The following is a 15,945-nucleotide window of genomic DNA, read 5'->3' as shown; positions in this document are numbered from 1 at the left end:
ATTTGTACATTTAGGTTATGTGTCAAATTTGCAACTTCAAAGCCTACAAGTCGAACAGAAATCCAATTCTCAACGACAAAAACACAATTACATTGTTAATCGCAATTATTCGAGTATTCGATGTACAACAGGTGTTTTCAAACAGGTGTTTTTACACCCTGTGTAAATAACTTTTTCATCCACGGCAGGCCTAGATTAGGCTACACTGTTCATCTTTAGAATCTTACATAAGCGACGTAAATATGCACATCTTTCCACCTGAGATACGGTAGGCTAGGTCAGGGGTTTTCAAAGTGGGTGACGGGGCACCCTGGGGTGCCGTGACAGCAGTCCAGGGGTGCCGCGAGATCATTTGATAATATTTGGATTTGTTTGGACACAAAAAATATTATTTAGCATAATTTTAAACTTGAAGTACAAAGTTATTTTCAGTCAGTTATAACCAAAATGGCTATTATCTCAACGTTTTCCTCGCAACATAATCACTAAAATATCGTCACTGTCGAGCAGAAACCTCGTGCTATAAATATATTTATAAGGTGCTGGGAGTGAAAATTATAATGTAGGGGTGCCTCGGATTAAAAAAAAAATGTTATGGGGTGCCCTGAGACAAAAAAGTTTGGGAACCCCTGGGCTAGGTCACGGAGCAATATCCGTTTCCATCAGAACTGACTGAAAATAACTTCATACTTGATGTTTAACCACTTGAAACCCAGTATACCTATTCTGATGGAAAAATAACTCATAATAAAAGTAAAATAAAAGTTACTTTTAAATATAAATCCATGAATGTCTCTTTGTCTATCTGTGCTGGTTATTATGTTGTTACATTACAGTAAAATAACTACAAATGCAACATTTAACAAAATGGTCAGTTTAACAAGGTATTATAATTATATTCTCCACACTTTTATTCTCCCCATCTTGACAAAATGGTAAATTCCCAGGTTCTGTAGGTCAGCTGCACAGGTGCAACTCATGTGGCATGTTTACTAACATGCCAAGTTTAGCTGCACTTGAACAACCGTTCCAGGCTGCCATATCAGCCCAAGAAACCGTAGAAACCTGTGTAAAAGACAATGTGAAAATAGCCGATCTACATGCTCACAACGCCTCGCAGCGCGAGGCGTTGTGAGCATGTAGATCTGCTATTTTCACAATATAACCGTGTTATCCAAAATGTAATGCCTCTTTTCCATGAGGACTCCCATCTTTGCCATACCCTAGCTTTTGCTGAACTGACGCCACTGGTCCTACAGTTTGATACTGGTGCCAAAGCCCCAGACGCTGAAGGCCGGGTACAGGGGCTCCGTGAACCTGGTCTGCACGCGGTGCAGCAGCTGCATGCCGTCCGACACGCTGTAGAACGCCAAGGTTCCGGCGCCGTGGTCCAGGTAGACTCCTATCCGCGAGGACCTGGGCACCGCGATGTCCGCGCTCTTGTTGTTGTGCACGAAGGAGTACTTGGACTCGGAGCAGTACAGGCTCCAGGAGCGGTCGTTCCAGCCCAGGCTGCACTCGTTGCCGTTGCCCTTGCGCTTGATGCCCTTGTAGGCCACGGCCACATCCGTCTCCGTGCCGCGCCAGTCCACCTCCCAGTAGCACGCCCGGCCCGACAGGGGCTCCCTGCACAGCGCCTGCAATCAATCAGTCAATCAGTCAATCAATCAATCAATCAATCAATCAATCAATCAATATCAATCAAGCCACTGGTCAATTCACTTCCCCACTTGAAATCACCCAATTCTTAGAGAAAGGGACTTGAGTTGCAACTGTACTTGTTTCCTGTCTACACCAAAAATAGCCGCTCTACAAGCGCACAATGAGAGACTGAGACGAGAGAGGGAGAGCGAGAGATAGGGTTATCACAATTATTACACCAGTAAGACTCCCTAATCGGGAGATAAGCGACCGTTGGTCGCTTATCTCCACAAATAGGCCAATAAATTTGTTTTACCAATTATCAAGACATACGGGCAGTTGACAGTTTGCCATGGTTACTCATTGAAGTTGAATCTCCATATATGGAGATAACCTACGCATCACACTAAGTCTGACCTCACCAGCCCATATTTGGGCATGAGCAACTTATGTCTCCATATATGGAGATATGATGACATCACACAGTCCTCAGCCGATGATATGGCGTGATGTCATACAATACACAAACGAGCCCTACAGTATAAAGGGGCAATTCTTGCCAGGAAAGAAGCATTTCTTCGACTCAGACCTTATCGCCAGGGTTGGCTTATAGCAGCTGTCGGTAGGACCATATATGGATTCTGTTAGTGTGGATCTCCTAACAGGGCATCATCTGGGATACAATCCCTTTTATGCCCATATATGGAGATCCCTAACAGAATCCCTTTCATGCCCATATATGGAGATCCCTAACAGAATCCCTTTTATGCCCATATATGGAGATCCCTAACAGCATCCCTTTTATGCCCATATATGGAGATCACTAACAGCTAACAGAATCCCTTTTATGCCCATATATGGAGATCCCTAACAGAATCCCTTTTATGCCCATATATGGAGATCCCTAACAGAATCCCTTTTATGCCCATATATGGAGATCCCTAACAGAATCCCTTTTATGCCCATATATGGAGATCCCTAACAGAATCCCTTGTATGCCCATATATGGAGATCCCTAACAGAATCCCTTTTATGCCCATATATGGAGATCCCTAACAGAATCCCTTTTATGCCCATACTGTATATTATGGAGAAATCCCTGCTCTGAGTATCTGACATCAGTGTGATGTCACCTGTTTATGCCCATATATGGAGATCCCTGCTCTGCGTATCTGGTTGCTATGGTAAACAGTTGGTTGCTAGGGTAAAAAAACATGGTTGCTATGGTAAACAGTTGGTTGCTAGGGTAAAACCATGGTTGCTAAGGTGGTTGCTAACGTACACTAACAGACCAGCAACAACAGACTGTTGCCACAGCAACGTACACAAAGGTTTGTGTACACATGTGGTGTGATGTCATACTGATGCGGAGATATGAGCAGGGCAAAGGTGTGACGTGTGACGTGTGGCGGACGGACGGACGGCCGGTGGAGGTTTTCATAGTAAACTGCTCCCTTACGGTCGCAATAATCGTCTAATCGCAATTATTTGACATAATCGTGTTTATTTTTCATAATCGTCATAATCGTTTCCATGTTGAAAGATTTTCATATATTTATTTTTTAAGTAAAACATAGTGGAAATAGCTGATCTACAAGCTCACAACGCGTCGCATGGCGACGCGTTGTGAGCTTGTTGATCGGCTATTTCCACTATCAATATTCTTTTTTAAGTATAAAGTTGTCAAATATGTCAGTCATTTCTTTGTATATTTAGGTTATGCGTCATATCTGCCATGTGCAACTTCAAAGCCTAAAAGCCAAACAGAAATGTAATTGTCAACGACAAAAGCACAATTAAATCGTTAATCGCAATTATTTGAGTGACAACTAATCGCCACGTAAAATGTCATAATCGTGACAGCCCTAGCGAGAGATTTTATTTCACGATACCAAGAAAACGTGAATATAGTGGAGAAATACATCAAGTAGGGAATTCACATTCACCAGTACGGTGAACATCAAAGAAGGTAGAGTACAGTTCCACACACACGTGAAACATGTATTTCTAATGTGAACAATATTACGTGTATATACAGTATATATATAAGGTCACTCAAACAATAAAGGAACAAAAGGATATCGCTGGCGATGGAACAAACACAACACATCTCCTTGAGGCTGTGCAACCTCTCCAGAGCCCTTTACCCCTCTTTATTGTGTATTGAGTGACCGTGTATTATATACTGCATATTGTGCAATAAATGTTTTATGTTGCATCTAGGACTGGACTGTATAGTGTGTACAAGAAAAATGAAACACACAATAAAGCCAGGAGGCTTTGCTTTCATTGTTGGTCCTGACAACAATGAAACATGACAGGTCAACCCCACTGGCAGTAACAGGACCAAATCATGGCTGCATGGTGGCTGGAAGGAAACATGTCTCAAGCAAGCATGCACGTTGCACACATAGACATCAAGCCCCTGCCCTTTTATCCGTCTGTAAAAAGTGCCCTCTCCAGACCATGAATGCAGTTTTTACTATGGTGAAAGAAATGCAAATGCCCTCTTTCCATGCCATACCTGAAGGCAGCATTCAAGAGAATTGCCTTGTCCAAACTCTCCTGAACTTGAATGCAGCACCTTATGTTGAAAGAATGGCCCTCTCTGTGTAGAAATCCATGATGTACGCGGCCACATTGCATTTTTCATATAGTTTATTGTGGTATCAAGTACTGAAAATAGCCGACCTCCAAGCTCACAACGCGTCGCGCTGCGACACATATATTACATATTGTGATGTATATGTTTCAGCTGTGTACGATAGTTTTAAGCCTATCCTATATGATCATTTCAAATGTCCCATCTGGCGACACTGCTCGCGCTACAGAAACGGCCTACAGGACATAAGCTCCTGGCTGCCCTATGGGCAACACAGCAGGGCTTACTTATCGCCAGTGGTGGAAAAAGTAAAGACATTTTTTACTTAAGTAAAAGTATTGATACTCCAATGTAGAAATACTCTGTTACAAGTTAATGTCCGGAATTCAAAATTGACTTGAGTAAAAGTAAAAAAGTATTGGTATAAACCCCCAAAATGACTTTTTCTCTACTGATTACTCACCCCATGGAGACTTGAGTTCAATAATATTTTATGGCATTTGTCGCATTCCTACAGACAAATTTGATTATAGTAAATGTACCCCCATTGATTCCGGGTGGGGACCCGAATGCATGGCACTGGATGGGGAAACCATCAGGGTAAATTTACTATAATCAAATTTTTCTTCTTAGGAATGTGACAAAAAACTAACATATTATTGAACTCAAGTCTCCATGGCGTGAATAATCAATAGAAAAAAAGTAATTTTGGGGGTGAACTACTCCTTTAACCCATTCAGGCCGGGAACACATTTTAGTGTATGGGAGGGGCTTACAGTACATGTACAGTATGTAGCAACATATTTGTTTTTGTAGGCTAATTTCTGATTTAGGCCTAACTTAGGTTAGGCCTAGCCTTACATTAAGACGTCCTGCAGTGGCTTCCGCATTGTGGCTTTGGGACGGCAGCATGAGCGTCTTAACGAGTATACAGACAGGTCGGGGGTATGGTCTGCAAAACTGCTATTGCGGCTCTACATATGCACAAATGTGAAATATAGCTTCCGGACAAGTTCTACAAGGTTTATGCGACTTGTCAGGAAGCCTTGTTTAATGTATTAATCCGTATTTTTAAATAAAATGAGTTTTTACCAAGTGTGTGTCGATTCCAAATCGAGCATCTCTGGTTTGGTTAAAGATGGCTGCACTTATCACGTGACGTTCATCCATTCCCCCATTCGCTCATACAAGGACATATATGGAAGAATGGAAGAATGCACAATAATGCTTCCAGCCACCAATGGGCGCTGTTGCAGCTAACATTGTAGCAAACGAGGAAAAGCAGTACACTTGGTAAAAACAAATTTTATTTAAAAATACGGACTAATACATTAAACAAGGCTTCCGGACAAGTCGCATACATCTTGCAGAACTTCTGCGATGTGCTATATTTCGCATTTTTGTGCATGTGTAGAGTCGCAATTGCAGTTTTGCCGACCATGCCCCCGACCTGTCTGTATAGTCGGAGTGCGGCTTAATGTAAGGCTAGGTTAGGCCAGGTAGCAAGAGTAGAAAGTACTCATTATGCAGAATGTCCCATTTCACAAGTTTGCAAATACAAAGGCCTACAGTATAAGTCCTGTATTATGCGAATCTTTTGAAAATAGCAGATGTGACACATTGTGAGCTTATAGATCAGCGCTATTCAACCTGTGGCCCCCTTACTGTGTGTGTGGACGAATAATTTCTGTTGTCATTTTTCAGTTTCTCTCCAAAATCTCTCAGAAACATTTTTCCTCTTGTTTTATACAATACTTTTTTGCTATTTTGTTTGTTCCAAAAGAAGAAACTTCAACATTTCATCATTAATCATTCCATGATCTTTTTATTCAATGAGGTTTGGCCTTAGATGGAAATGTGGCTGCTTTCTGCGTTTCCCCTTAATTTTTATACTACTCATCATTATCTAAACATCCAAAGTAGGACCGTCATTTTTTTGCCTGCCGCCCTAGGACTTTTGGTATTATGCTGAGTGGCCCCTGATCCAGAGTAGCCCTGTTAGTGCTTGTAGGCTAAATGTATATAGGGCTGAAGTGATTAGTGTAATAATAATTAAAATGTACAAAGTAACTAGTAACTCAAGTTTTCAAATAATTGTAGTGGAGCAAAAGTACAATATTTGCCTCTGAGATATAGCGGAGCAGAAGTAAAAATATTGAAAATTGGAAAAAGTAAAGTAAAAAACACTTCAAAATTGTACTTGAGTAAATGTACTTTACACCACTGCTCATCGCATGACAAAGTATACATTATTATTGAGTAGGGCATCAAATATTTGAATATTCGAATATTCGAATATCAAAGTCACTATTCGACGTTGTTCACCAAAGTCGAATATTCGCTTTCTTTTCCTCTTTAAAAACATATTTGAACTGGGGACTCCCACCCTGACAAGCGCTTGGAATTGTAGGTATTACATTTAATGTGACTCGGTTCCACAGATAAATATTGTGAAAATAGCAGATCTACATGCTCACAATGCCTCGCAACGCGAGGCATTGTGAGCATGTAGATCGGCTATTTTCACAATGTTCGCCTCTTGCTTACTTAATAACCAGTAAGACTCCCTAATCGGGAGATAAGCGACCATAGGTCACATGTACACACAAAGAGGGCTGTAACTGCCATTGGTTCCTAGTTGTGTGGGCAATGTGTAGACATACTGTGTACCGATGTGCGTGATTTTAGGGCAAAATCTGTAGGAGCAGTGTCCAAAAATGTGTTTTGCAAGAATCGGCCTCATGGTGGCGCTAGAAGAGGGCCATGTGAGAAATGAGGGGTGGGGTCTCCGCGTTGCCTTGGCGGACGAATAGGTACCGGCCCCGGCTCTCCCGGACGCTCCTAGCCCGAGTTACGGCATTTTATGTGAGCTGCAGTGGAGGGGGTCCTCCACTGGGGGCGCCACCACTTTGGCATCCGTTCTGGAGCACCAGGAGTCGGTGGTCCCCGGGAATTCCCCGTGAGCAGCCATGTTGGAGTGGTCATTTGGTCATTTTTGCACATTTGGTCTTTTTTTACATCTGGGGGTCCCCCTGGGACCTGGGGGTCCCTGGAGCTCCGGGGTTTTGTAGTTTGGCAGCCAAGGAGCGTGTGTGCAAAATTTGGCATGGATCGGGGCAACGGTTGCGGAGATATGAGCAGGGCAATAGTGTGACGTGTGAGGTGTGACAGACAGACGGACAGACTGACTGACTGACTGACGGACTGACTGACTGACGGACTGACTCACAGTTTGTGCAGGTTTTGATAGTAAGTGCGACCTACGGTCGCAATAATAATAATAATAATAATAATTTGACAGTTTGGCCAGTCCTCGAATACTTTGAGGTCGAATAATTCAAATACTAAAAATCACTATTCGTGAATGCCCTACTGTTGAGTAGTTGTAAAGTACCTGTTGCCAGTGGTTGAAGCGCTCAGGGTGATCGGGGTAGTTCTTGGGGTCACTCATCATGGTGATCTTTCTGTTGCCATCTGACAGGTGGAGGTTTGAGTGGATGGTGTTGGTGTCCACACTCAGCTGGCACGAGTCTGTGAAAAATAAAATATAAAAGCATAGGACAACATTGTTCAACAAAATACTTTTGCTTTTCAAATATCAACCTCTAAAGGGTCCCATAGAACAGTGGTTCTCAACCTGCGGGTCCCCAGGGGGGGTCCCCCCACGTGATTTGGGGGGGTTCCCAGATGACATTGTAAAGGTTGAGAACCACTGGCGTAGAAAATAGGGAAAGTAAATCCTAGAAGGGTTGCCCGAAATAACGTGAAACAGGAAGCAGTGTTGTTTTTGACAGTACATTTTTGTTTAGTTTTAGTCATAGTCTTTTTAATAAAATATAATTTAGTTTTGGTCATAATTTAGTTACCTGAAAGGTTTTAGTTTTAGTCTAATTTCAGTCGACTAAATATCATAAGATTTTAGCCGACTAAATCTACAGTTGATTTAGTCAACTGAAATGTATTTTGGCAGGCCTTGATGGCATCGTAATGACAGATTTTTCACTTGGTTGCTGCGACGCGTTGTGAGCTTGTAGATCTGCTATTTTCAGCACGGAACACCAGAGAGCAACCAAACATAAAATGACTCTCTTCTCCACTAGTCCCTAGGGAAGTGTGTGTGTGCGTACATGTGCACGAGCGAGCGCACTCACTATGCAGAAACAAGAAGATGTGTAGAAGGAAGCATGCTGGTACAGTATCAACAGTGCAGCAAATGTGTTGCAAATATTGTACTATATTTGTGACACTAAAACTTTGCAGACTAGAAGGAAATGTATTTAAAAAAAGGATTCATATTCTTTTTGTTAATATTATTATGGTAAAGGGACTGCATTTAAACTGAAAGCAAGCCCAATGCAGCACATAATAAATACTACTGTACTTGCTGGCTGCGCTGCTCCTCACAGCACTCCCAGTAGGTGGCAGCAGTGGCTAGCCCATTCATCAAACATATAATTTTCCAAATGTCCTGTCTGTCTGTCTGTCTGTCTGTCTGTCTGTCTGTCTGTCTGTCTGTAACAGCGTTTCTCCTCAGTGGCTGGAGCAATTGATCTGAAATCGCATCACCATTAGCATATGAACTCACCTAAGATAACTGTGAAGCCCGTTTGTCACTTTCACAAATCGTATGCTGTATATTAGCATTTTTATGGTGTATCTACTATCTATTCTGCATCTAGCATGAGGCTTATCTATTCTGCATCTAGCATGAGGCAACATGTTTAACCAGCTGTGTGTGTGTGTGTGTGTGTGTGTGTGTGTGTGTGTGTGTGTGTGTGTGTGTGTGTGTGTGTGTGTGTGTGTGTGTGTGTACATAATTTCAGAGCTCATATCTTTGAACGGGTAAGGGCTAGTTAATTCTAATCTATATAACATGGCTTTTAGGCCTACACATTTCACCAAACCTGTTCTTCAAACCACATGCCTCTCTCTCTCTCTCTTTCTCTTGACACTAGTTTCAGGTGGTTCGCCACAAGCTTTATAATATACATTGAAAAGGAAGAAAGGGTTCCCTAGAATGGAATCTTTTTTCAGTGTTTGAGCCACCTGTTCAGCAGAGAGAAGAAAGCGTGTTCTTCCACAACCTCCCTGTGACCAGTGTTGATTTCCTCGACTAAAACTATGACGAAAAATGTGTGTCGACTGCGTTTCTTTTTTTCCACTGACGAAAACGAAATAAAAACGAAATAAAAACTAAGCTGTGATGACTAAAACTAAGATTAAATATATTGACAATTTCGTCAACAAAATAAAAAATAGACTAAAACGTTAGGGAGGGACTAGTCTCGCGAGGCCAGACTTTGGCCTCCGCGATTTGGGCAAATGCTCCCGGCATACAGTCTGGCAAACGGAAATAGAAACGATGAGTGCGAGATAAAGCGAATGTGACGCAACCGCCCCCTTAGTGCAGTAGCAATAACATGTCCTACTGGAAGCGTTATGTCGCCTTTCAATATTTCTGGGGGCATTATTTTGTTTTTCTCTGGTGTTATTGGTGTTACTTACCTCCATGTTGTTTTCAAACGTTTTCTTAAACTATACACCCATAACAAGAATAGGCCGCTCAAATGACTTTGTCTGAGCTATTGTGTTTCTGTTATGTTTCCAATGGGACTACAGTTCAGTGCAGCAGCGGCTACTTCCGATACTCGCCGTTCGGGAGCTGCCGTTCCAGACTCTATATAGCATTCGGAGATTGTGGAATAGTTGTCTGGCTATGCGAGACTAGGGAGGTACTAGTGGAGAAGAGAGTCATTTTATGTTTGGTTGCTCTCAGGTGTTGTGTGCTGAAAATAGCCGATCTACGAGCTTGTAGATCTGCTATTTTCAGCACACAACCAAGTGTAAAATCAGTCATTACGATGCCATCAAGGCCTGCCAAAATACATTTCAGTTGACTAAATCAACTGTAGATTTAGTCGCCTAAAAACGTATTATATTTAGTCAACTAAAATTAGACTAAAACTAAAACTTTTCAGGTGACAAAATTATGACAAAAACTAAATGACATTTTATTCAGAAGACTACAGTATGACTAAATCAAAATTTGCAGTCAAAAACAACACTGCCTGTGACCTGATAAAGACCTGTAAAAGTATCAGTACTGGAATGTAGTTATAGAGGTCCCATAAAAGTAGTAAAGTATCGGCATCAAAATATATTTAAAGTACCAAAAGTAAAAGTACTCGTTGTGCAGATTTCAGAAAGTCCCATTTCACAATTTCAAAATGTAAGTGTAGTATATACATTCCTCTAAGACGTAGAGGAGTAGAAGTAAAGGTATTGAACATTGCAAATACTGAAGACAGTAAAAAGAGTACCTCAAAAATTAAAAAGTACAGTACTTGTGTACTTATTTACTTGACACCACTACCAAACGGTAGGATTTAGCAGTGACATGGACTATATACCTACATACAGTCAAAACAAAAAATGTCAAAACAACAACAACTAAGGCTAGAGCTCCACCAAAAAGACGGCACCGGACGTTGGCGTCAAAAAATGAACAGGGGCGAATTGGGCGTGCACGTTGACGTTGACGTCAGCAGTGGAGCACCCTTCATTAATTAAAACGGAGGCGTTGACGCTGACGCGACGCTCGACGCACCCAGTGGGGCCAGGGGGTAACTAAACAGTTGGTCAGAAGCCTGCCAAAAGGTCTAATCTGCCTCAAGTTTCAAACACATGAACCCTAGTCTGCGCATGTCATTACGAGCAAAGCAATTGTTGGTCAGGTGGTTAAAAAGCAAAGCAGGCTGGGTGTTCAGCGTACAGTACCAGATGAATAACTCACATTTCATAAAGTCTTCCCTCGTCCTCGGCTCTTCTCTCGTCGTCCTCGGCTCTTCTCTCGTTGTCCTCGGCTCTTCTCTCGTCGTCCTCGGCTCCTCCCTTATGAAGCTAACAGTGCTAACTGAATCTGTTCTAACTGAATCTGATCTGGTGGTCCTTGCTTGCAGCTCTTCTGTAATGTACACTTCCTTCACTGTAAAGAGAGACACATGCAGAATGTACGTTTTACTAAATGTCTTACATGTCTTCAGTGGCGTCAGTTCAGAAAAGCTAAGGTATGGCATGGCAACATGACTGGTGTCTTGCACGCGCGCCTGCGCGTGTGCAAGACACCAGTCATGTTGCCATACCTTAGCAACAGGCATGATACATTTATTTTAAGATGTACATTCTATTTTTCCCCCCGCTTCTACGGTTTCTTGGGATGGATATGGCAGCCTGGAATGGTTGTTCAAGTGCAGCTAAACTTGGCATGTTAGAAAACGTGCCACAATTACCAATAATGCATTGCACCTGTGCAGCTGACCTGCGGAACCTGGGAATATACCATTTTGTCAAGATGGGGAGAATACAAGTGTGGAGAATATAATTACAATACCTTGTTAAAGTGACCATTTTGTTAAACTTTTATTTTCCCCCCTGAACCCAGGGTATGGCAGCTGCATACCCCTGCCATACCCAATTGACGCCCTCTATCCCTCTACTATCCTTGATAAGAGATATAAACAAAGTCGCTCTGACAATGGCCAAAATGATTATTTTATCATTATTGTACGCTTTTCGTGGTCATATTTGAATAGAAACACATATATGAAGCCTAATCTTTTTCATAAAATATTTTCGAAACATTATTTTTATTTTAGCGTCCGTTTTTCAAGAAAAAGTTGACTATAGCTCCTTTAAAACACACACAGTCACACACACACACACACACACACACACACACACACACACACACACACACACACACACACACACACACACACACACACACTTTGGCCAATGTTTACCGGTAATTTGTCATGTTAGAGATTAAAAAGTCCATAGATTGTCACTTTAGAAATGTGCATAAACCCTCTATACACTTAAACTTTAAGTTGGTTTGTTTACTGTTGAGTGAGAAAACAATGTTGCACATTAATAAGTCAATCATCTGGGGACCCCCCAAAATAATTTGGGGACCCCCCCTGAGAACCACTGATGTAAATGACATTCTCCTTCAAGAGAGAGGTCCCCTTGGTGCGGGGTGTGACAAACACCAGACCCCAGACCACGGTGAAAAGAAGAAAAAACAGAAAAAATCAGTGAAAGTATAGCCAACCTGCAGCAGAGATTTTGCTGATCTCCATCTTGCTGACCTCCTCCACGGACAGTTTGAGGGCAGCGATGGCCCTCTTGGTGGCATCAAAGGAGTAGAATGGAGCCACGCTGACGTTGTTCAGGTCTTCATACCCGGAGGGACCCGATAGAGACTGCCAGCTCTGTGGCACACAGGATACAGACGCATAACACATTAATAAACAATATATCCCAATTTTGGGCATGTTATCATATCGACACTGTCGGGCAGAAACCTCGTATCTCCAAGTTTCAAATGTGTAATTTTTTTCACATAGCAAAAACCTGCTTATCATACAAGGCCGTCACACAAAAGTAGTGAAAACAGCTGATCTACAAGCACACAACGCCTCGCGGTGCGAGGCGTTGTGTGCATTTTTAATTTGTAGTTTAGTTCATTTTTAAAATGATAAATACAAAACAAACGGTTTTGGACATACAAGGTTTTCACCCGACAACGACGTTATGCAAAAGATCTTTAAACATGTTCAAAGAATACATTTTTTACAAAAAGATGTTTTTTTTTTAGAAACACTTCTCGAATATTCTATTAATCAAATAAAAGCAATGGATAGAATAATAACAAAGACAACAATCTAGTCTTCAGATAGACCCATTTCACAATTTCAAAATGTATAATAAATCTTTATAAAATAGCCGATCTACAAGCTCACAATGCTTTGTGAAGGGGGCCTTAATTATTTTATACTTTAGCTACGTTAGCTATTGAAAAATAGCAGATATACAAGCTCGCAGCGTGGCACTCGGTGCCGCATCTGCTATTTTTGAAAAGTCATGAAAATGTGTTCAAATCTTTGAATATATGTATTTTTTAAGCAAACAATTGCACCTAAATTCAGCTTCTGGGGGGTCCCTGGAACTGAATATTTTGAGATGGGGGTCCGTGGCCAAATACATATAATTTTGGGGGTCCTTCACATGAAAAAGTTTGAGCACCACTGACATAGAAACATAGGTTTTTCAACCCTTTGAAATATTCAAAGACTTCACGATTTTTCACAAATAGCAGATCTACACGCTCGCAGCGCGGCACCGAGCTGTGAGGTTGTAGATTTTTCAATAGTTAAAAGCACAAAATAATGCGTAATGCGTTCCCAGTATAAATGGGTTAAACCCCATCCCGCTATGAAGAACATTCATGGGGGGCCCGCAGTGAATCCTTGTACCCGGGCCCAGAATTTGGTGCAACACCCCTGGCCGCCCCTCAACAAAGCTCAATAAAGACAACAACCCAGCCTCCATGTCACCTGTAGGAAGTGGATGTGGTCGTCGGTCTGCGAGAGCTTGTCCAGGTTGTTGTGTCTCTTCCTCAGCAGGGCGATCTCCTCCTCCAGGCGGTCCAGCAGCGTCTGGGCGCGCGTCACCGTGCTCCTCTCGTGGGACGTCACCATCTCCTTCACCTCGTTGTAGCGCCGCTCCACGGAGCGCAGCAGCTCCGTGAAGACGCGCTCGTTCTCGTCCAGCACCTGCTGCGAGGAGTGCTGTTGTCGGAAAGACAGTTACAGGAGGTCAGAAAGACTGGAAATATACTAGCTCCATGTAATGATAGTCCTATGTGTCAGATAGACTGATATATTGTGGGGGTGGGGGAGGTGAAACTAATACAGTATATCATGCGGATGTTTATTTTTTTTGCATTTTGCGCCATAGCAGTGTTGGCTGCTAAGGATGCACATATGGCAGGTTTGTTCATTTATGTGCATTTTGTAGTTTTCAAAAATAGATTCAAGCACATTGTTAAAAGAGATGTTAATTGTCCGAAGTAAAAAATAACAAACATAATACATTTACGTTGTCTGAAGGAAGGCAAACCAAAATAAGTTTTACTCTACCTGTAACAATAAAGTACAACCATAACCTTGAACTTTCTCTTAAATAGACAGTAAGACTGGCTAATCGTTTGAAATGGAAAACAGTAAACGTGCATGTCTAGTGTCTGGAATGAAAGACACGTACACACAGACTGCGTCAGAATTTACTTCCTGTTCTCTAAATGTTTGGAAGTTGGGCATCAGCCTTGGAACATCCATATAGGACGACCTCTACTTCTATGTTGTACCTGGTATCACTGGGAGGATGTAGCCATAAATTATAACTTCCAGTAGAGGGTGCTAATATGCGGAGGTTACGTCTCTCCTGGAGTTATAACGCAGAGTAAAATAGCTCTCGCTGGTTGAGCCTCCATGTCCCTAATCGCCTCAAAACATGTTTAAATCATGAAGTTGCTCACCTCATCGTCGAAACAGCTTTATATCTACCTATGAGCCCACTCGTTGGCATGTGTTAGTCCATATGTTTCTAATAAATTAATGTTTACTAAAACTTCTTTGAGTCTCGTCGCTTTCCTTGTTTTTGAACTGCTTGGGTAAAATGGCCGAACATATCACGCGAGATGAGTAAAAGCCTGGCTACGCGAGGCTACATATCACGTGACGTTGATCGCCGTTGCGATTTGCTCATACTAGGACATGACGTTTATGTATGCGGAAGTATTCCAACGTTCTGTAGTTCTGAAGCGCTCTGTATGCGGAAACATTCCGACGAGGAAACGCGAGTCTCAGAGAAGTTTTAGTAAACATTAATTTATTAGAAACATATGGACTAACACATGCCAACGAGTGGGCTCATCGGTAGATATAAAGCTGTTTCGACGATGAGGTGAGCAACTTCATGATTTAAACATGTTTTGAGGCGATTAGGGACATGGAGGCTCAACCAGCGAGAGCTATTTTACTCTGCGTTATAACTCCAGGAGAGACGTAACCTCCGCATATTAGCACCCTCTACTGGAAGTTATAATTTATGGCTAGCTTTTTTCAGAGCGCAGCGCCCAAGCACAACCAAACATAACATGACTTGTCTTTTAGTTCTACTGGATCTCTTTTCCACTAGTCCCTCCCTTGTCAAATTGTCAATAGTTTTAGTCATCATAGCTGAGTTTCTATTTAGTTTTCGTCAGTGAAAAAACGTAGTCAACGAACATTTTTCGTCATTAGTCTAAGACAGGGGTGCCCAACCAGTCGATCGCGGTCGACCGGTAGATCGCGGGCTGGTTACCAGTGGACCGCGAGATGATTTCAAAGAAATAATTTATTAATTCGGGGGGGGGAGGACATACATCGGGCGTTTCAGTGAAACGACTCCGAGCGAGTGGATGATGTTGACTGAACTCAACTCAACGTGTAGCAGAGCATGTGAGCGGAGTGGAGCGGCAAAAGTTGCCCGCGCTCCAGAGGGCTCTTGTCCCGCTCGCTCATCGCTCTGGTCGGCCACCGCACCGCTCCGCTCCCCGCCGCTCCGTCGCTCACGTTGATTTTCGCATTTCTCGCTCCGCGCTCGCTCCACGCTCCGCTCAGGGTCGTCAATCAGTAAAAAAAGGATTTTGCTACCATATGCGAAACACTTTCTCCTTTGTATTTTTTAATAAGACGGGCAATATTAAATCCAGCTGGTTATTGATTAATCACCACAACCGAGAGACGGAGGCGAGTCGTGGCGTGTGTTTTTCAATCAGTCTCACTTGAATTCGTATCCGTTGACTGGCTGGTGAT

General features: G+C 42.4%; 1 protein-coding gene across 1 annotated transcript in view; it reads right to left on the bottom strand.

Annotated features, from left to right (window-relative positions):
* Window positions 1-1,253: 1,253 nt before the first annotated feature.
* Window positions 1,254-15,945, bottom strand: part of ftr14l (finTRIM family, member 14-like) — a gene marked incomplete at both ends in the record, with an annotated part of 20,886 nt that continues 6,194 nt past the window's right edge. Inside the window, 5 exons of the mRNA XM_080740858.1 lie at window positions 1,254-1,637; window positions 7,638-7,774; window positions 11,037-11,228; window positions 12,357-12,516; window positions 13,642-13,875. Coding sequence (XP_080596984.1) covers window positions 1,254-1,637; window positions 7,638-7,774; window positions 11,037-11,228; window positions 12,357-12,516; window positions 13,642-13,875 — 1,107 coding nt within the window. The remainder of the gene's footprint in view (window positions 1,638-7,637; window positions 7,775-11,036; window positions 11,229-12,356; window positions 12,517-13,641; window positions 13,876-15,945) is intronic.

The sequence above is a fragment of the Nannobrachium achirus genome (genome assembly GCF_963921795.1).
Source record: "Nannobrachium achirus genome assembly, chromosome: 13".
NCBI lineage: Eukaryota > Metazoa > Chordata > Actinopteri > Myctophiformes > Myctophidae > Nannobrachium > Nannobrachium achirus.
Note: the sequence above shows the minus strand (reverse complement) of the source record. Positions and strands in the feature narration are given on the sequence as shown.